The following is a 20,555-nucleotide window of genomic DNA, read 5'->3' as shown; positions in this document are numbered from 1 at the left end:
TGGGTGAGAAGGACAAAAGGGTTTATTGGGAACAAATGAGCTCCATGGAGAGGAAAACGACAAAGCTCACCAAGCTGGAGAGTGGCCTCAGACATGGAGACTGGGTTTGACAGTCTGCAGAGAGAACATAAAGACAAGACCATTCCATTTTCAATAAGGTTAGTATAGCCAATGATTCCTTGAAAGTAGGAACAAGTTGATTATTCTGTTTAGCACAAGAAGAAATAATTGGCTTGTCTTAGATGCCCCAGTGTATGTAAAATATCCACCATTAAAGACCAAAACCGGGACTTCCCTGCTGGTCCAGTGATTAAGACTCTGCCTTCCCAATGCAGGGGACATGGGTTTGATCCCTGTACTGAAAACCAAGATCCTGCATGGCCTATGGCGTGGCCTCAAAATTAAAAAAAAAAAAAAATATATATATATATATATATGCATATATATATATATATATATATATATATATTAAAGACCTGGATCACTTTTGTGGAAATAAAATGCCCTTTGAGGCAGGTAGAAACTGAATCTGTTAAGGGAAGGGACAGTGGGAAGATTCAAGTCCTTTCATATGCAGTGGAGGCTGACCCCTCACAAACACACACACACATATTTAAACTGAATATTCTCATCTTTTGTATGTTAAATGCATGCATGATAATCTCCACTGGCTGCTTTTGTGGTTTGGATAAGATATCTCTAGGGTAAAGAAGTCAGCATCACTGTCTTTCTAGTCTTTGTCCAATCAGACTCTCCAGCTCTGATAACAGCCATTAACTCCTCTAGTCTTTCCAGACACTTAGTTATAATTCCTGTGAGAGGGACATTGAAAGATCTGGCTTCTTTTCCTGTTCAGCTGATTCTGTAGGTTAGCTGAGCAGACTGAGAGTTGATTGCCCAAACTGGAGGTTCACCCCTGGTTCATTCTGCTCTGGCCAGCAGGAGGTGATGGCAAAGTCTGCTCCTCTGAGGTGGGGCAGAAAGCCTGGGCACTTGCATCTACCATTCTTTCATTCAGCAAATACTTGGGTATCTCTATGCCTCACACTGTGTCAGGCGTTTTTGTTGTTCGTTTGTTTTAAATTTTTTGGCTGCACCGCAAGGCGTGGGGGATCTTAGTTCCCCCATCAAGGATAGAACCCTGGCCCCCTGCAGTGGAGACAAGGAGTCTTGACCACTGGACCACCAGGGAAGTCCTTGTGCTAGGTTGTTTTTATCAAGTGAAAACCATACGATCTCTCTCGCTTTCAGATTGGTTTAATCAGGATTCAAATCGTTTTATAAGAGCCATTCTGAAAATTTTGCACAAATTTTTACATTGACCTGAAGTTGCCACATTCTACCCTATTTAGAAAACCAGAGCTCATTTAGTTCAACTCAGTGCAGTGATTTCTCTAGAATAATAGTCAGCAAACTTCTGCATCCAGCCAGGTGATAGTAGTTTAGGCTGTGCAGACCGTCTAGTCTCAACCGTCAACGACTCAACTTTGCCCTTGTATTTTAACAGTGTGAAAGCAGTGATGAATGAGTGTGCATGACTGGGTTTGAATTCATATTTTAGAAAATATTTGACTGTATCAAGTCTTAGTGGCAGCATATGGGATCTCGTTCCCTGACCAGGGATTGAACCCAGCCCCGCTGCATTGGGAGCTCAGAGTCTTAGCCACTGGACTACCAGGGAAGTCCCTGAATACATTTTTATTTATTAAAAAAGGCAGAAGACTCATTTGGTTTGTGGATGGTAGTATGCCAACCTTTGCTCTAGAACATCTCTGACAGGTCATCTCCAGTGGTACAGACCTACTCCTTCATAAGGCAGTTCCATCTTAAGACAACTACCACTGCTTTTCATTTTTGTCTTTATTGAAGTATAGACAATTCACAATGTTAAATTAGCTTCAGGTGTATAATACATTGATTCAACATTTTTGTGGCTAATACTCCATTTAAATGTATTTCAAAATATTAGCCATACTCCCTGTGCTGTACAATATATTCTTTTAGCTTTTTATTTTATACATAGTATTAATACTTTGTACCTTTTAATTCCCTACCCCATCTTGCTTCTCCTCACCACCACCCCCCCCCACTCATAACAATTAGTTTGTTCTCTATGAGTTTCTGTTCTGTCATACTCATTCGTTTAATGAAAACATACCCAGAATATATACCCAAGAGTGATATTGCTGGATCATATGGAAGTTCTGTTTTAGCTTTCTGAGAAACCTCCACACTGTTCTCCACAGTGGCTGTGCTAATTTACATTCCCACCAAGAGTGTACAGGGTTCCCTTTTTGCCACATCCTCACCAACACTTGTTATTTGTTGTCTTTCTAATGACAGCCATTCTGACAGATGTGAAGTGATTATAACTTTTTAAAAACCATTATATTGTGTTGAAATGTCTATTACCTTAATTTTTTAAAATTTATATCAGATCCACCAAAGGCATAAAGAATAGTATTCGTATGTGTGCATTTATTCTCTTACTACTTATTTATGTGTTCCTAGTACTCTTGCCTGGAAAATCCCATGGACAGAGGAGCCTGGTGGGCTGCTGTCTATGGGGTCGCACAGAGTTGGACATGACTGAGCAACTTCACTTTCACTTTTCACTTTCATGCATTGGAGAAGGCAATGGCACCCCACTCCAGTACTCTTGCCTGGAAAATCCCAGGGACAGAGGAGCCTGGTGGGCTGAAGTCCATGGGGTCGCTATGAGTCAGACTCGACTGAGCGACTGAGCGACTTCACTTTCCACTTTCATGCATTGGAGAAGGAAATGGCAACCCACTCCAGTGTTCTTGCCTGGAGAATCCCAGGGATGGGGGAGCCTGGTAGACTGCGGTCTATGGGGTCACACAGAGTCGGACAAGACTGAAGCGACTTATTGAATTGAATTGAATTGAAATAATGTATAATACTGTTTTATAAACAGCATCATATATGTGTTCCTCTAAAATTCACTTTCTTTTTGTTATTATTACTGTTTAGGGGGCTCTTCTGCACAATAGTACCAATCTTTTCTATCAGCCCAGACTGAGACTCTGTTTGCTTTGCGGCCGGCTAATGTTGACTCAATTCTGACAAACCTCCAGTTCGCAAGCAGTTAATCCAAGTGTCCCTATATCCTGTCTTTATGCAGTTGGTTCCTCGAATCCTCTGTGAGGATTTCATTATTTAGGTTTAGCACAAGATCTAAGCCAGGGTGGATCTGAATCTTGGTTTTGTCCTCCTGGTTTTATGTCTTCCTCTAAGATGTTAATAAGCTATTCCAACCAGGGCAACAGACTAAATCCCATGTATCATGTTTCCAGGTTGACACTGATCTGCTAGTAAATCTTCCCCAAGTATTGCATTTTACCAAACTGTGGATCCACCTAACTGCAGTCAGCTGGTATTTTCCCATCTTGTTAGAAGGATCTCAACAGCAAAAAAAATTTCTTAACACCTTCTATGTGCAAAAGGCTGTGGTTATCTAGAGATAAAATAGACATGAATTCTCTTAAAATGCTTACGTACTAAATGAAACAAAAGGCCTACATCAAAAATGGCAGTCTAGGAAATGCTATGAGAGACCCCCATGGTGCTTTGCTGATATCAAGATATATAGTATTAATATATGCCAGCCTAATTACCCTACTAAAAAGGAAAGGGGTTTATCTGGGGGGGTGGGTAACTTCCTGTTGAATCCATAATCATTTCCAAATGTTAAAAAAAAAAGAAAATAGGTTTCAGCAGTGGATGTGATATGACTTGACTCTAAGAAAATACAGACTCCTGCTTTTAAAATAAGTGCTTTGAAGAACTTCCCTGGGGGTCCAGTGTTTAAGACTCCGGACTCTCAATGCAGGGGGTCCGAGTTCCGTCCCAATTGAGGGAGATCCCACACGCAGCAACTAAGATGCAGTGCAACCAAATAAACAATAAAGTAAAATCATGACTTCGTAAGATATTTTAAAAATAAATGAAGTGCTTTGAAACTACCTTTTCAAAAACCAGTTCTGGAATTTTAGCAAGGAGGACCATCATTTTCACCTGTAATTCTGTGGCTCTCCTCTTTGCCTATTTTAGAAACTCATGGTAGCACCTACTCTTTAGTGTTCCAGGACCTCTTCCTTTGCCCACTGACCTTCAAGATGAACAGTAATTTACATCTGCTGCTGCTCTCATAATCTCACGACTACAGTACACTGTGTCTAAGGCTCTTCTCAGGTGTCTTATTGTTCAGTCGCTCAGTTGTGTCCGACTCTTTGCTATCCCATACACTGTAGCTTGCCAGGCTTCCCTGTCCTTCACCATCTCCCAGAGCTTGCTCAAACTTATGTCCATTGAGTCCGTGATGCCATCCAACCATCTTGTCCTCTGTCGTCCCCTTCTCTTTCTGCTTTCAATCTTTCCCAGCATCAGGGTCTTTTCCTGTGAGTTGGCTCTTCTCATCAGGTGGCCAAAGTATTGGAGCTTCAGCTTCAGCATCAGCCCTTCCAGTGAATATTCAGGATTGATTTCCTTTAGGATTGACTGGTTTGATCTCCTTGCAGTGCAAGGGACTCTCAAGAGTCTTCTACACCACCACAGTTCAAAAGCACCTATTCTTTGGCACTCAGCCTTCTTTATGGTCCAACTCTCACATCCATACATGGCAACTGGAAAAACCATAGCTTTGACTATATGGACCTTTGTCAGTGAAGTAACGTCTCTGCTTTTTAATATGCCGTCTAGGTTTGTCATAAGTTTGTCAAATTTATGTCTAAGTTTGACATAGCTTTTGTCATAGCTTTTCTTCCAAGGAGCAACCGTCTTTTAATTTCATGGCTGCAGTCACCATCTGCAATGATTTTGGAGCCCAAGAAAATAAAGTCTCTCACTGTTTCCATTGTTTCCCAATCTATTTGCCATGAAGTAATGGGACTGGATGCCATGATCTTAGTTTTTTGAATGTTGAGTTTTAAGCCAGTTTTTTTACTCTCCTCTTTCACCTTCATCAAGAGGCTCTTTAGTTCCTCTTTGCTTTCTGCCATAAGGGCAGTGGCATCTGTGTCTCTGAGGTTATTGATATTTCTCCTGGCACCTCTTGATTCCAGCCTGTGCTTCATCCAGCCCGGCATTTTGCATGATGTACTCTGTATACCAGTTAAATGAGCAGGGTGACAATACACAGCCTGACGTACTCCTTTCAGGTGTCTATAGGATGCAGTAGGCACAAAGAGGAGGGGCTTACACACCTATTCTCTTTTAAACACGTGGAGGAAGGGGAAGAAGAGCAGCTTTTGAGAGTTTGCTGGGGGAGAAGACTGAAAGGGTGAACTTTAAAAAGAATATTTAGTTGTCTGTGCTGGGTCTTAGTTGCAGCATGCAGGATCTAATTCTCCAACCAGGGATCAAACCTGGGCCCCCTGCATTGAGAGCAGAGTCTTCGCCTCTAGACCACCAGGGAAGTCCCTGAAAGGATGAACTCTTGGGAAGGGAGAGCAGGTTGCATTTGCTGGCAGTCTCCTCCACCATAAACACAAAGACACCCTCCTAGTCTGCACACACTCCTAAGAAACAAGGTGCTTCAAGAATTTTAGGCATTCTGAAAGTCTGTCGCTCTCCCTGAAAGTGAAGCAGCCCAATGCCACATCCCTCCAGATATCAGATTTCTGTTGCAGGGCCGAGTCAGTGCTCTCAGGCAGAGCTCCCCAGGCACCCGGCACCAGCACCTCATCATCTAGGCTCAAGACAGACAAGGAAACAAGAGTGGGTGGCAACCAGGGACAGTGAGTTCCCCTCCCATCAGGGCGCCCGCTGCCCTCCCATGGCTCTGCCTCTGCCACCTTTGCCCTAGGACCCCAACCAGCTGATTCGAGCCAGTGCCCTCCGCGTCCTGTCTAGCATTCGTGTGCCCATCATCGTGCCCATCATGATGCTGGCCATCAAGGAAGCTGCCTCAGATATGTCTCCCTATGTGCGGAAAACAGCTGCCCATGCCATCCCTAAGCTCTACAGGTATGCCCCAAGCCACTGCCCATCCCTGGCCTCTCCCAGTTTTGAAGGCTGATTTTGTTGTTTGTTGTTTTTAAGTCTTTAGGTGGTTTAAGACAGTTTGGGGAACAGATAGAGAAGGAGGACATTGGAAGCAGTGGCTCACACCTCTTGATCAATAGGGTTGGGGGGAGAAAGGGGAGCACATCTCCAGCGGGTATTGGGAAGGCTGGAGAGGAGGGAGGGGCAAACAACAGTTTCTCCCTCAGTTTGGATTCTGACCAGAAGGACCAGCTGATAGAGGTCATCGAGAAGCTTCTGGCTGACAAGACCACGGTGGGTATATGGACACACAGAGGTGGGTGGTGGAAAGGTGCCAGGCCAACCCCTTCTGTCCTTCCCCTTAATGTGCTCCTGCCTCTGTGGGTTCCCCAGCTGGTGGCGGGCAGTGTGGTGATGGCCTTCGAGGAGGTGTGCCCCGAGCGCATCGACCTGATCCACAAGAACTACCGGAAGCTCTGTAACCTGCTCATCGACGTGGAGGAGTGGGGCCAGGTGGTCATCATCAGCATGCTCACCCGCTATGCCCGCACGCAGTTCCTCAGCCCCACCCAGAACGTGAGTGGCCTGGACCCCCAGGCGCAACCGCGACCCGTGCCCTAGCAGAGTGGGTAGGAGGGCTTCCAGGAGGAGGTGTCCCCTGCCCCACCCGCCTGTTCCCCACCCCTCCCACCCCACCCCCAGGAATCTCTGCTGGAGGAGAACTCTGAGAAAGCCTTCTATGGCTCCGAGGAGGATGAGGCCAAGGGCCCGGGGTCTGAGGAGGCAGCCTCCACGGCGCTGCCCGCCCGGAAGCCCTACGTCATGGACCCTGACCACCGGCTGCTGCTGCGCAACACGAAGCCGCTCCTGCAGAGCCGCAGCGCCGCCGTGGTCATGGCCGTGGCGCAGCTTTACTTCCACCTGGCTCCCAAGGCAGAGGTGGGCGTCATCGCCAAGGCCCTCGTGCGCCTGCTGAGGAGCCACAGGTGCGTGCCCGCCCCGCCCACACCCCAACCCGCCCCAACCACGCCCCGCCCACGGCCCAGCCACGCCTGGAAGGAGGCTGCCTCTCCGCTTCCCCCTACCTAGAGTGCGGCGCCCTCCACCCCAGCCCACCGGCCCCTCTACAATGACGCCAGTCCCACCCTCCTACCACCTTCCCCGACACCCGCCCTCTCCTCCCTCCTCTCGGGCCCACCTCCCTTCCCTGCCCGCGCCTCCTGGCCTGGCCCTGGCCTAGGGACGCGGTTCCTCTGCTGTTCCTCTCCGCAGTGAAGTGCAGTACGTGGTGCTCCAGAACGTGGCCACCATGTCCATCAAGCGCCGGGTGAGCTCGTGACCCAGGCCTGCCCTCGCGGTCCGACGGGTGGCTCTGCGGGGCAGGGGCGCTGGGGAAGGCAGGATGGGATGATGCCTTGGCAGTGTGGAGCATGGGAGGGGGAGGCCGTAAATGCAGGTGGAGATGCAGGACCCGGACCCCCAGGGTAGAAGCCCTGATGAAGAAAGATAGGGTCGGAGCTGAGGGGGTGGGAAGAGCTGACAGTGGAAGAGAGTGCAGGGGCAAGAAGGACGCTGGGCCCTGGATGGGGGAGGGTCGCGGGGAGGGGCGCTCTGGAGAAGGAGCAGGGCTCTGGTGGCGCTCCCTGGGACCACCTCTCTCGTGCCAGGGTATGTTTGAGCCGTACCTGAAGAGCTTCTACATCAGGTCCACTGACCCCACCCAGATCAAGATTCTGAAGGTGAGTGACGGACAGTCATGCCTGTGGCCTTAATGAAGGATTAAGGAAAGCACAGAGGGACTTCCCTGGTGGTCCAGTGGTTAAGAATCTGCCTTGCAATGCAGGGGACACAGGTTTGAACCCTGGTCAGGAAACTAAGATCCCACATGCCACAGGGCAACTAAGCCTGCTGTGCCACAACTAAGACCTGATGCACCCAAATGAATAAATACTAAAAACAAATGAAAGCACAAAAAGCCCACTGGCACCCCCTGCCCCTTTTCTGCCTCCTTGCAGCTGGAAGTGTTAACTAACCTCGCCAATGAGACCAACATTCCTACTGTCCTCCGGGAATTCCAGGTACTGGCTAGGGACCAGCTTGTAGCCAGAGAGGCCCATGAGAGTTGCCCTGTAGCTCCTTATGCTCAGTGAGAATCATCTTGGTGGATTAAATCTTCTCTTTAGAACCCAAAATGGAGAAACTGTTATTTCATGTCCCTTCCCAATGCCGTCTGCAGGCTTTGGGTCAGGGAGTCACCGGGTAATGGATGAGGGTGTCATTCCTTTCCCCAAAGTTTAGTCTCTGGCATGATTGGTCACTGAATGAGGGGTAACAGCTTTCCAGAAGGTCACCCTCAAGTCTGCAGAGTCACTGCCGAGTCAAGTCTGAGGGATCACCACCTTCTGGGGCTCACTCTGTTGTGGCCTCCCGCAGACCTACATTCGCAGCATGGACAAGGACTTTGTGGCAGCCACCATCCAGGCCATTGGGCGCTGCGCAACTAACATAGGCCGAGTCCGCGACACCTGCCTCAACGGCCTGGTGCAGCTGCTGTCCAACCGTGATGGTCAGTGTTTGTCTGTCTGCATGTCCAGCTCTGATGACTTGTGGGTGCTGCCTGCATGTCTGACTGATGGCCAGCAGGTATTCTCCTGTCTGGCCAGCGACAATTCGTGTTCATCAGTCCATCGGCCTCAGTTTGTATCCTTGTACCCCTGCCTCTCTGAGGGCCACTGGAGAAGTACAGGAGGTTGAGGAGCAAAGCCAAGGGCCTGGGGGCGTTGCAAGTGTGTCTGCCCATTGTGTGTGGCCATCTGACTGTCCTGGGCTCATTTCCTGTTCCACAGAGCTTGTGGTCGCAGAGTCAGTGGTGGTCATCAAGAAGCTGCTGCAAATGCAGCCAGCCCAGCATGGAGAGATTATCAAACACTTGGCAAAGCTCACAGACAACATCCAGGTGAGGGGGTGACCCCACTGGCTTCCCCAACCCAGGAACCTCCCCGTGATCTTAAGACCCTATAATTAGGGACTTCCCTGGTGGTCCAGTGGTTAAGAATCTGGCTTGCAAGGCAGGGGACCCGGGTTTGATCCCTGGTTGGGGAACTGAGGTCCCACATGCCAAGGGGCAACTAACTCCGTTCACCACAACTAACGAGCCTGTGCCCTGCAACAAAAGATCCTACATGATGCAAACGAAGATCCCACATGCCACAACTAAAGACCCAATGCAGCCAAATAAATGAATTTTTTTTAAAAAAAGATCCTATAATTAAACTGGCCTTAATAAAAATCAAAAAGAAAAAGAAAAAATCAGGGGCTTCCCTAGTGGCTCAGACAGTAAAGAATCCACCTGCAATGCAGGTGACCCAGGTTCAACCCAGGTCGATCCCTGGGTGGAGGAGATCCCCTGGAGAAGAGAATGGCTACCCACTCCAGTACTCTTGCCTGGAGAATTCTATGGACAGAGGAGCCTGGCAGGCTATAGAGCATGGGGTCTCAAAGAGTTCGGACACGACTGAGTGATTAACACTTTCACTTTTTAAATAAAAAAATCAACTTCCAAACCATTCTTACTGGCTTGGAAGGTCTTTGGGTGGGAGAAGGGGAAAGACGAGACCATGTGACCCTGGTTTGCCTTCCCTTTGGGGACCCCTTGCTGAGCTCCAGCCTGGTCCACACTCATGTTTTCTCTAAAGCTCTGGCTCGGGGTGGCTGGTTGACAGGCGTGTGTTTTTGTGTTGCGCTGCCAAGTTGAAACATTCAGACAAGGCATTCCTGAAGACTCAGGAAGGATAACATGGCATCCTTAGATAGAAAGCATCAAGGGCACAGTGGATCCAGAAAGCCAGTCTTTTATACCAACTGTGACTGAACTTCCAAGGCTCTGTGCGTGCTCTTGAAACCCTGGGGAGGAGGGGAGATGCTGCCTGAGAAATGCCCACCTAGTATTTTCTCTCCCACCACCTCCCACTCCCAGTTCTAGAGAAGTGAGCGCAGATGGGAGGAGTGCTGGCTCCCTGGCAGGCCACATGCCCACCCACATTCCCACAGGCACCCCAGTCCTGACTCCTTTCCCACCCACACAGGTGCCCATGGCCCGAGCCAGCATCCTGTGGCTCATCGGCGAGTACTGTGAGCACGTCCCCAGGATTGCACCAGACGTCCTGAGAAAGATGGCCAAATCCTTCACTGCCGAGGAGGACATCGTCAAACTGCAGGTCATCAACCTGGCAGCCAAGCTCTACCTGACCAACTCAAAGCAGGTACTGATTGAGAGATGCCTCTCAAAGCTCTCTGGGCCCCAGAAACAGCCCAGGTGGTGTTCTGTGGGTCCTCACCAGGTAGGCATGAACTTGAGTACCTCTTTTTGTCAGTTTTTTCATTTTGTATTTTCATTAATGTTTATTGGAGTATAGTTGATATACAGTGTTGTGTTCGTTTCTGCTGTACAGCGCAGTGATTCAGTTATACATATATCAGCACCCCTTTCTGAAGACAGAGTTCAAGATAGGTGGCTGGTCTGCCCATGTAACCCAATGTTCCCCAGAGTCCACGACTACTCTGGAGGCCCAAGGGCATAGTAGAGATGGTGGCCATGTTGAAGAGACTCTTCTGTGGGGCTGTGACTTCCAGTCTTCCAGTGGGAGTGTCCTTACTTGCTGCCTTCAGGATGCTGGGGCCAGAGGGAGGGACCTGCAATGACAGGCCTTGATGGGAGACCACATGTCCCAGGAGATGTGGTCTGTCCTCCTCCCCGCAAAGCTTGGTGATGCTTCACCAGTCTATGCCAGCGATAAGAGGGCACAAGCCTGGGTGGTACTGGTGGTCATTGTCATTCCCATGGTGAAATATTATGAAAGGCACCAAGAACACGGCTCAGCTAAGCTGGAATATCAGGATATTAACAGCCTCTTGAGTGTCCGGCATCCTCTGAGATGGTCCCAGGACACGTTGCTATGAGTCAAGTGTAACGTGCCAGAGCTCTTCAAGGTGCTAGAACACCAGGCGCCATGATAGTTCCCACACTCACTGCTCTGCTCAGTCAGGCGAGGCAGGGGTTGGCAAACCACCGCCCATAGTCCAAACCTGGCCTGCTGCCTGTTGTTGTAAATAAACTTTTACTGGGCTACAGCCACGTTCATTCATTTGTTTATCGTCTATGGATGTTGTAGCTGCAACAGAGTCCATATGGCCCGCAAATCCTAAAATAGGTCCTCGGCCTTTTGTAGAAACGATTTGGCAACCCTCAGAGCAAACAAAGCATGTGGGCCATCCCCTGGAGGTGGTGACATCTCTGCCGGCCTGAAGGTGGCCTCTTTGCCGTCCCATGGAGTCTTTGGATGGTGGTGTTTGTGCATCTTCTGTGACCCACGGTAGACAGGGTGGGCCCCAGGGCCTCCAGCTGGGGGGCAGGGCTGTCACATGTGGGGCCTCTTGTCAGGAGCTGGGATGGACCGTGGTCGTGTGGAAGCTGTGAGGGGCTGGGTCTGTGGGTGTCAGTATTGTGGGAGAAGCAGATTGGAGACAAGTTAGAGGGAAAGGCACCACAGGGAAGCCTTGGAACAAATATCTGTGCGCCTCCTTTATGCAAACAGGAGAAAAGAGCAGGTGGGAGGAAGGTCTGAAAAGATGAAGCAGGCTAGGTGGGTGGCTGCTGGGTAGAGGGGGTGTCTGAAAAGCTCAATACCACACCAGAGCCCTGAGCCCCAGCATAGTGATTCAGCATGTTTGCATAAGTCTGGGTGTGCCCACGTGGCTCTTCCCTAAGTTGTCCCTGTTAGCTTCTTGTGCATTTATTCATGACCATAATTAACATACATTTCGCAAGTGCCTACTGTGCCTGGCACTGAGCTATGTCCTTGGGTGATGACAACAAGCGAGACGTGTTTACCGGCCTTCAAGTGCTCACAGCCAAGTAGAGGAAACAGCACAAAATGCAGAGCAGTAAGGGCTGCAGCCAATCTTCCCTGGTGGCTCAGATGGTAAAGAACCCACTTGGCAATGCCAGAGACACGAATTTGATCCCTGGGTCAGGAAGAAAGCCTGGAGAAGGAAATGGCAACCCACTCCAGGATTCTTCCCTGGGAAATCCCATGGACAGAGGAGCCTGGCGGGCTACAGTCCATGGGGTCACAAAGAGTCGGACACAACTTAGTGACTAAACAACAAAGGGTATAGTCAGAGCTGGCACAGAGAGCCATGGGTACAGATGGCTTAGCCCCTCTCCTAGGCAGGACGGGGTCCCGGTCCCCATCAGGCCACTCTGAGTAGGCTGTTCAGACAGATGGAACCTCCACACACCCTTCATCCTAAGGCCAGTCCTACAGGCTCCTTAGGATGGTTCTTGGACTCAGTAAAGAGAGCTTTCCTCCTTCCTACCCTCCCTGTCTTTCTCTTTTCTTCTTTCTCAGCCTGTGCTGAGAGTGGTGGAGAATAGGAATTCTCTGTACTCCAGGAGGGAAGTGTTTGCATGTGCCCATGGCCATCCTTGCAAAAGAGCAAGGATGCTCCCCTCTTCCCAGTAAGAGGGTGACATGTTCAACCTGCCACAGGCCACAGCAATCCCAGCCACTGCCCCCTCCCCCATGTGCTGACCCCCACTGCATGCCAGACTCTGGCCCAGGCTGAGTTAAGGAGATAACGGATGAGCTCTGCCCTTCTGTGGCTGAGCAGATAACCAGAGGGTCTAACAGAAGATGCACTGGCAGAGGTCTTGGGGGGGCAGGATTAGTGAAGGTGACCATTACAGCCACTTCGGGCAACTGCCTGCTTGAATGCTTTTGGCAGGTAGGTTTGCTTTTGTCTGCTTGATGAGATACCTGGGAGGAGGGTCTGCTTAGGTCGTGGTGGGAGCTAAAATCTGGCTTCTAGAGTGAGTGGAAGAGTCTGACAAGTTCTCCATTATTTTTTTTTTAGTTAATAACTTCTTTGATACCATAAAAATAATGCATGTTCATCATAAAATGTTTGGAAATTCCAGAGAAATATTATAAGTTAAATATTTAAATTAGCTATAGGTCTACCACTTAGAAAAAACCAGCATTGGTTTTATATTTTCTTAGGTTGTTTTTTTTTTAAATTTGGTTTCTAGATATAATCATCCAGAAATTGTACATTTGTGCCTTGTTCAGTACATTAATATTTTTGTTTCTATTTCCTCATAATGCCTTATATTTAGAAAGTTGTTTCCTCGTTCACATATCAATTAAAATTTTCATGCATAATTTCCTCCAGACTTTTTTTTTCTATTTTTAATCCATTGTATTGGTTTTTTTAGTGCTGTGTAATAAATTACCACAAACTTAGTAGGCCAAAAAAACATATTTACTTTCTATTTCCATGGATCAAGAATCCAGGTATGGCCTAGTTGGGTCTTGTATGTGTATGTGCGAGCATGCACACACGGTCGGTCGTGTCGGACTCTTTTTGCAACCCCGTGAACTGTAGTCCCCCAGGCTCCTCTGTCCATAGGATTCTCCAGGCAAGAATACTGGAGTGGCTTGCCATTTCCTCTTCCAGGGGATCGTCTCAACCCAGGGTTTGAACCCGTATCTCTTACATCTCCTGCATTGACAGGTGGGTTCTTTATCACTAGCGCCACATGGGTTGGGTCTTATTGCAAGGCTATAGTTACAGCTGAGGAACCGGTCAAGTTGGGATTCTCATCTGGAGGCTGTGTTGGGCAAGCATTCATATCCAGTTTTGCATGCCCGATGGTAGGACTGAGGCCCTGGCTTCTCGCTGGTTGTCAGCTGGAGATCGTCCTCAGCTCCTTGCCACATGGTCTCCAAACATAGCTGCCTGCTTCTTCAGAGCCGCAAGGGATAAAAGTGTCCAGAGCCAGTCTGCTAGCAAAACTGGAGTTGAACGTACGGAAACAGTCATGGGGTTATATGGTGCCCCTGGTCACTTCTGCCATATTCTGTTGGTCAGAATCACATTTTAGGTCACACCCACCCTTGGGAGGGGAGCAAGACTGGGCTTCAGGAGGTGGGATTGTGGGAGAGGACCTGGGCATCTGTCCTCCGCATCCATCTAGAGCTTATTTTGGTGTAGCATGTCAGGTGTGAATGTATTTTAATTCCTTTTTTTTTTTTGAAGAGCTAGTTTCCCTAGCATGATTTAACAGGTGTTTTCAAGGTAACAGGTATGTTGGCATAGGTTCTTTTTTAAAAAATAATTTTGCTTCTTTATTTATGGCTGTGTTGGATCTTTGTTGCTGTGAGGACTTTTCTCCAGTTGTGATGAGTGCTCTGGTTGCCATGCGCAGTCTTCTCCTGGTTGTGACTTTTATTGTTGCGGAACACAGGCTCTAGGCACAGAAGCTCTAGTAGCTGTGGCTCCCAGGCCCTAGAGCACAGGTTCAGTAGTTGTGGCGCATGAGCTTAGTTGCTCTGTGGCATGTAGGATCTTCCCAGACCAGGGATCAAACCCAAGACTCTTGCATTGGCAGGCGGATTCTTTACCACTGAGCCACTGGGGAAGTCCTGGCATAAGTTCTTGAAAAGGCATCGATGTTCCCCACTTAAAATTCTTCCTGGCAGCTGGAGCCCTTGGGTCCAACTGGGAGCTTTGTTCAGTTCTTCGTGCACTGGAGCTTGTGTTATAGGCCTTCTTAAACAGCCTGTAATTCGTGTGCATACTGGCTAGGCAAGGCAGGTGTCCTGGGGCTGCAGACTGCATATGATGACCCCTGGGGAATGGTCCAGGGTAATGAACTATAGGCAAATCCTGCAGTGTTGAGGTGGAGGGACTAGCCCCTTCTTGGGTTGGTTGTTGATGGGCAGTTAAGGCTGTGGACAGATGGATTGAAACCTTGAACTCTTCTTTCCAGAATTAGGCAAGGACTTGAGGGGAGGGAGAGAGGGTCTATGATCGGCCAGCTGGGAAATCCATAGAGTTGGATCAGCAGCTGCTTGATAATAGTCAGTGTGGATAAGGACATCTGGTAGCCTTGGCACGCAGGGTGGTGTCTGGCCAAGGAGAGGCAGGTCTACAATGAAGTCCATTTTGATGGGGGCATCCTAAAGGGAGTGTGGGGTTTGGAGTACTTACCTGTGACGGGAACAGTATTGCAGGCGGTGCTGTGCTGGAAGGGACTGAGCTGAACATGAGGCCGCCAAAGCCCCCATTGTAGAAGGAGTGGAATCACAGCAGCTCTCTAGAGTTTTGTCACAGCGGCTACTCTGATTCTGGGCCAGCATCTTGCTGATGGCCCTGCCAGATTACCTGGCTCAGCCGTGTCCAAGGCTGGATGTAACACCGTGTAACCAGAACGTCAGGAAGACCAGAGTCAGTTTGCTGGTCCCATCCCTCAGAATATCCCCAGATACTGTGGCCGTCGTGACACGGGATGTATGTACTTGGTGGATTTTGATTGTCTTTGCCATAGGGATGGAGACCTGGATGAGGTCAGCCACAGAGCGTAGGCTGTAAATAGGTAAACAGGTAAATACAGTGCCGGGTCCAGACACTCTATTTACTCTTGGATGGGTCCAGGCCTGGGTGCAGCACTAACTGGTTCCTGAACCCAGGAGATGTCACTTAGTGATTCTGATTTTCCTCTGGAAATGGGGGCAGTAGTGCCACCTCTCGGAAGGGTTGTGGAGATTCCATGAGGCAGTGAAAGGCCCCACTAGCACTGGGCACAAGAAGGCACTCCATAAATAGTGGCTGCCACTGTCATTTTGTGAAGATAGGAACAGGGCAGAAGTTGAGATCTGGGGTCCTGGGCTCTAGCTCCCTTGACTGCAGACTGTGAGCCCCATGTTAACTTCAGCAGACCCTAAAGTGGCTGCAGTTTGCTCCAACCTCATTAGCACCCCACTCCAGTACTCTTGCCTGTAAAATCCCATGGACGGAGGAGCCTGGTAGGCTGCAGTCCATGGGGTCGCTAAGACTCGGACACGACTGGGCGACTTCACTTTCACTTTCCACTTTCATGCATTGGAGAAGGAAATGGCAACCCACTCCAGTGTTCTTGCCTGGAGAATCCCAGGGACGGGGGAGCCTGGTGGGCTGCCGTCTATGGGGTTGCACAGAGTCGGAGACGACTGAAGCAACTTAGCAGCAGCAGCAGCAGCAGCAGGGGATTATGGCCTCTGAAACCCCTGGGCTGCCCAGATTCTAGTCTGTGGGTCCATGGGGTATGCGGACAGCCCCTGCCAAGGGGATTCCTCTGTGTCCCCCTTTGTCTTTTTGTCGTCTGGTTTCCCCTGGGTGATGGAGTCTAGGAATGGCGAGGTCTCGAAACCTGTTCCAGACCTCAGGGTGGAGAGGTTGGCTTAGTCTGGACTAGTGAGTTAGGAGTGGGCCAAAGGCAGTGGGGACCACAAACCTGAGGAAGAATGGCCTCCCCAGGGCTAAGAGGGAGGGTTCCAAAAGGGCAGCCTCTTGTCCTGTCCAAGGCAGTTGTCAATGTTGGGGTCAGGGGTCAGGGCTGGGGAGGTGAGGGAAAATGTAGGTCTGACACAACGGAGGAAAGTGAAAGTGTTTGTCTTCAGTCATGTCTGACCCTTGGCAATCCCATGGACTGTAGCCCACCAGGCTCCTCTGTCCATGGAATTCTCCAGGCAAGAATACTGGAGTGGTAGCCATTCCCTTCTCCAGGGGATCTTCCCAACCCAGGGATCGAACCCAGTTCTCCTGCATTGCAGGCAGATTCTTTACCATCTGAGCCACCAGGGAAGCCCTGACACAGTGACACAATGGTGGGGTTGGAGGGAAAGTTGGGTGGAGGCAGCAGTGCTTGGAGCTGTTGGCTTAAAGAATCTGGTTCTGGGACTTCCCTGGCGGTGCAGTGGTTAAGACTCGGTGCTTCCACTGCTGGGGGCACAGGTTCCATCCATGGTTAGGGAATTAAGATCCTGCATGTTACAGGACATGGCCAAAAAAAAAAAAAAAAGAATCTGGTTGGACACCTCCTGTGTCCCCACCCTCTGTGATGGCTGCTGACTCACCTCTCATGTCCCAGACCAAGCTGCTGACCCAGTACGTGCTGAGCCTAGCCAAGTATGACCAGAACTACGATATCCGTGACCGAGCACGCTTCACCCGGCAGCTCATTGTCCCTTCGGAGCAGGGCGGGGCTCTCAGCCGCCATGCCAAGAAGCTCTTCCTGGCACCCAAACCAGCTCCAGTCTTGGAGTCGTCCTTCAAAGGTGGGAGCTGAAATCAAAAGGAGCCTTCCTGGGGGAAGGGGAGAATTGGCCAGCACCCCAGGCCTGGCTCTTCCCCCTGAGGTCTCAGTCTCGGCCAGGCACCAGCCTTTGGTGGGCAGGATTCCTTTGCCCCTGTGGCTGGACCAGTCCTGTGGCGCCCCAGGCTTGCTCCTTCACCCGCTCACCACCACCACTAGCATCATCTCACTTGGTCTCTGCCCTCCCAGGCAGGATGGGCCGCTGGCTCCTCAGCTGTCAGACTCCTCTTTCCATCCACCTCCCTGAGCAGGCATATCTAGGAAGGCAGGAAGTAGAACTGCATACAAAGGAGGGGTGTATGTTGGTAAGGGTCCTGAGAAAGCGGTTTCCAGCATTGGCTGGGCTGTCATTGCAGATCAGCCCAGTTCCCAGGCCCTCAGCCCTGCCTCATCTCTCAGGTGGGTGTCCCGTGACAAGGGCTCTGACAGCGAGGGGGTGAGGGACCCAGCTGGCTCTCTGGACCCAGGAATCTCCTCAGGAGGGAGCTTCCTTCACCAAGCTCGGTTCTCCTACGTATCTTCTTGTTCTGCTTTGTCTCTGCCCTGGACCCCTGGAGTAAGGAGATTCAGAGCCGTGGGGCAGATGGGAAAAGCCCCAGGGAGGAAGTGGGCGGTGCTTTTCATCCCCACTACAGGTCTCTGTGCTGCCCTCCTCTGGCTCTGATCCCGTCCCACTCCTGCGCAGACGGCTCAGCTCTCCCCATGCAGGCCAGAGCCTGACCAGACACAGCTCTTTGCCCTTGGTCTCAGCCTGGCCAGTCTCTTAGAGGCGATACCCTTGTCGCAAGCGGGCCTCCCTCCTGAGCCTGGCACTGCGGCCATATAGCCCTCATCCCACCCGCACCATGCCCTGGGAGAAGCCACGCCTGCATTTCTACTCCTCCCTCCCCGCCCCATCTCAGCAGGCAGACCCCGGCAGACAGGCCTGCAGCAGCTCTGGGCCCAGTGCCCTCCCATCTCCTCTGAGCTCCCAGTTTCCCCCAACCCTCCCTGGCCCCTCAGCCCTGCTCTTGTCGGTCATACAACCTTCTTCCCAGCCTGTGGACCTGCCGATGTGGTCAGGGCTGAAGAGCCCTTAGGGGACACGACCACCCCTTCTTCCGTCTAGCTAGGATGTTCCCACCAAAATCATCACCTGGCCCCACCCAGGAAACAACCCCCAGGGCATTTCCTTATTGCCACTCCTGGCTTGACCTCTCACCCTGTCCTCAGACCGGGACCACTTCCAGCTGGGCTCCCTGTCCCACCTGCTCAATGCCAAGGCCACGGGCTACCAGGAGCTGCCAGACTGGCCAGAGGAAGCCCCGGACCCATCTGTGCGCAACGTGGAGGTCAGCAGGAGTGGGGTGGGCAGGGGTGTGCGGAGAGAGGTGGACAGCAGGGAGCCCCGGGGGTGTGCCCGGCCCTCCTGACACCCTCCCCACGTGCAGGAAGAAGACCTCTCCCTTACGGAGACCCACGTGGGCCTGTTGGGCGAGTACACAGAGGTCCCCGCCCCGTGTGCCGTGCGGCCTGCCCTGTGTGCAGTGCTCCCCCAGCCTCTGCTGCCCCCTCTCCCCTGTGTGCTGTCCGCCGTGCCTGCCCCAAACTCTGTCCCTTCCTTGTTGGCAGCCAGGCTCTGTGAGCACCACCCCCACCCTCCAGGGATAGTGCCCCTGCCTGCCCCCCATTACTCCCTCTCAGGGCCAGGGCCAGGGCCAAGTGAAGGATAAGAGGGGCTTTCCTGGTGCCTCAGATGGTGGAGTCCGCCTGCAACGCAGGAGACCCGGATTTGATTCCTGGGTCAGGAAGGTCTCTTGAAGAAGGAAATTGCAACCCACTCCAGTATTGCCTGGAGAATCCCATGGACAGAGGAGCCTGGCAGGCTACAGTCCATGGGGTCTCGAATAGACACGACTGAAGCGACTAACAACTCCTCATCTCTAGGTACCTGAATGGACCAAGTGCTCCAATAGGGAGAAGAGGAAGGAGAAGGAGAAACCCTTCTACTCAGACTCGGAGGGAGAATCGGGCCCCACAGAGTCTGCAGACAGCGGTGAGGAGATGGGCAGGGCTGGGGCCTGTGCATGCGTCTTGTGGCTACCTGTCTGGTGCAAGCGTGTGCTGTTGTGTTACATGGTCATGGGTCCAAGGGAACGTGCACCAGTATGTGTGTTTATGCACCGGAGGAACTGACTGCATGTCCCAGACACGTGTGTGCTTGTGTAGGCCTCTATCCACACGGGTCCATCTGTGTCCCAGCTGGTCTGGTTGGCGTCTGGCTGGGAGCAGTTCAGGGTGTGGGCGGAGGCGGGTAGGGGGAAGAGGTGAGTTTGCTGCATCAGTGCAGAGTCTGAACCTGAGCGCCCAGGGCTCCCCAGGAGGCCAGCTCAGAAGAGGGAAGCCTGAGACTGTCCCTCCACAGACCCCGAGTCCGAGAGTGAATCGGAAAGTAAGAGCAGCAGTGAAAGCGGCTCCGGGGAGTCCAGCAGCGAGTCTGACAACGAAGACCAGGAAGAGGACGAGGAGAAAGGGAGGAGCAGTGAGAGGTGAAGTGACTGGGGGGTTTCAGGGTCTCCTTTGGGAAAGAAGGGCCAACACTCAGCCTTAGTCAGTCTCCTAAGAGCCCCCAAGCCACCTCCTGGGCTGCTGGGGCCTGCGGTCCTTCAGGGCTGCTCACGTGAGGGCTGCAGCCTGGGGAAGCACTCGGGGAGAGGGCCTGAGCTGGCGCAGGCTGGTCTGAACCTCTCACTGCAGCCCAGGTGTGGTGTCCTGTGGTCCGGGCTCCCCACCCTCACCCCCAGTTTTCAAGCTTTCCCTGCTCTTCTGTGAGGCAAGAAGGGGCCATCCAGGCTGGACCCAAGCCCCATTTGCCCCCTCTCTTCCAGTGAACAGAGTGAGGAGGAAGGTAAGAAGAAGAAAATGAAGAAGAGGAAGAAGGTGCCAGAAGGGCAAGAAGGCGGCTTGTCCTCAGATGAGGGCAGCGATTCCAGCAGCAGCTCCTCAGAGTCTGAGATGACATCAGAGACCGAGGAGGAGCAGGTGGAACCTGCCTCCTGGAGGAAAAAAACAGTGAGAGCCTTGGGGTAGAAAGGGGGTTGGCTCATGGCCCAGGGCCCCCTCCACCCTCTGGGCCAGGCCCAGATGTCTCCTCACAACCCAGAACGGGCCAGGGTACTCCCCTTCCACATTCACACCCAATTTTTCTCTTCCAGCCTCCCAGTAGCAAAAGTGCCCCTGCAGCCAAGGAGGTCTCCCTGCTTGACCTAGAGGACTGTGAGTTTGGGTAGAAGTCAGGGGGAAGGAGGCCTGGGGAGGATGATGTAGGAAGGTCCATGGCACCCTGGGCTAGGTTCCCTGGGGCTTCAGGGTA

The 20,555-nt window shown here is 51.3% G+C and overlaps 1 protein-coding gene across 1 annotated transcript in view; it reads left to right on the top strand.

Moving 5' to 3' along the window:
• The window catches only part of AP3B2 (adaptor related protein complex 3 subunit beta 2), a 36,898-nt gene that overhangs the window by 11,164 nt on the left and 5,179 nt on the right, over nucleotides 1-20,555 (top strand). Inside the window, exons 5-20 of the mRNA XM_027521000.1 lie at nucleotides 5,828-5,988; nucleotides 6,234-6,300; nucleotides 6,400-6,582; nucleotides 6,709-6,992; nucleotides 7,279-7,333; nucleotides 7,674-7,745; nucleotides 8,022-8,084; nucleotides 8,440-8,572; nucleotides 8,853-8,962; nucleotides 10,092-10,268; nucleotides 16,979-17,165; nucleotides 18,416-18,534; nucleotides 19,130-19,238; nucleotides 19,608-19,731; nucleotides 20,071-20,254; nucleotides 20,398-20,458. Coding sequence (XP_027376801.1) covers nucleotides 5,828-5,988; nucleotides 6,234-6,300; nucleotides 6,400-6,582; nucleotides 6,709-6,992; nucleotides 7,279-7,333; nucleotides 7,674-7,745; nucleotides 8,022-8,084; nucleotides 8,440-8,572; nucleotides 8,853-8,962; nucleotides 10,092-10,268; nucleotides 16,979-17,165; nucleotides 18,416-18,534; nucleotides 19,130-19,238; nucleotides 19,608-19,731; nucleotides 20,071-20,254; nucleotides 20,398-20,458 — 2,089 coding nt within the window. The remainder of the gene's footprint in view (nucleotides 1-5,827; nucleotides 5,989-6,233; nucleotides 6,301-6,399; nucleotides 6,583-6,708; nucleotides 6,993-7,278; nucleotides 7,334-7,673; nucleotides 7,746-8,021; nucleotides 8,085-8,439; nucleotides 8,573-8,852; nucleotides 8,963-10,091; nucleotides 10,269-16,978; nucleotides 17,166-18,415; nucleotides 18,535-19,129; nucleotides 19,239-19,607; nucleotides 19,732-20,070; nucleotides 20,255-20,397; nucleotides 20,459-20,555) is intronic.

This window comes from Bos indicus x Bos taurus, chromosome 21, assembly GCF_003369695.1.
Source record: "Bos indicus x Bos taurus breed Angus x Brahman F1 hybrid chromosome 21, Bos_hybrid_MaternalHap_v2.0, whole genome shotgun sequence".
Taxonomy (NCBI): Eukaryota; Metazoa; Chordata; class Mammalia; order Artiodactyla; family Bovidae; genus Bos; species Bos indicus x Bos taurus.
The sequence above is the reverse complement of the archived record's forward strand: the minus strand, read 5'-3'. Positions and strand labels throughout refer to the sequence as shown.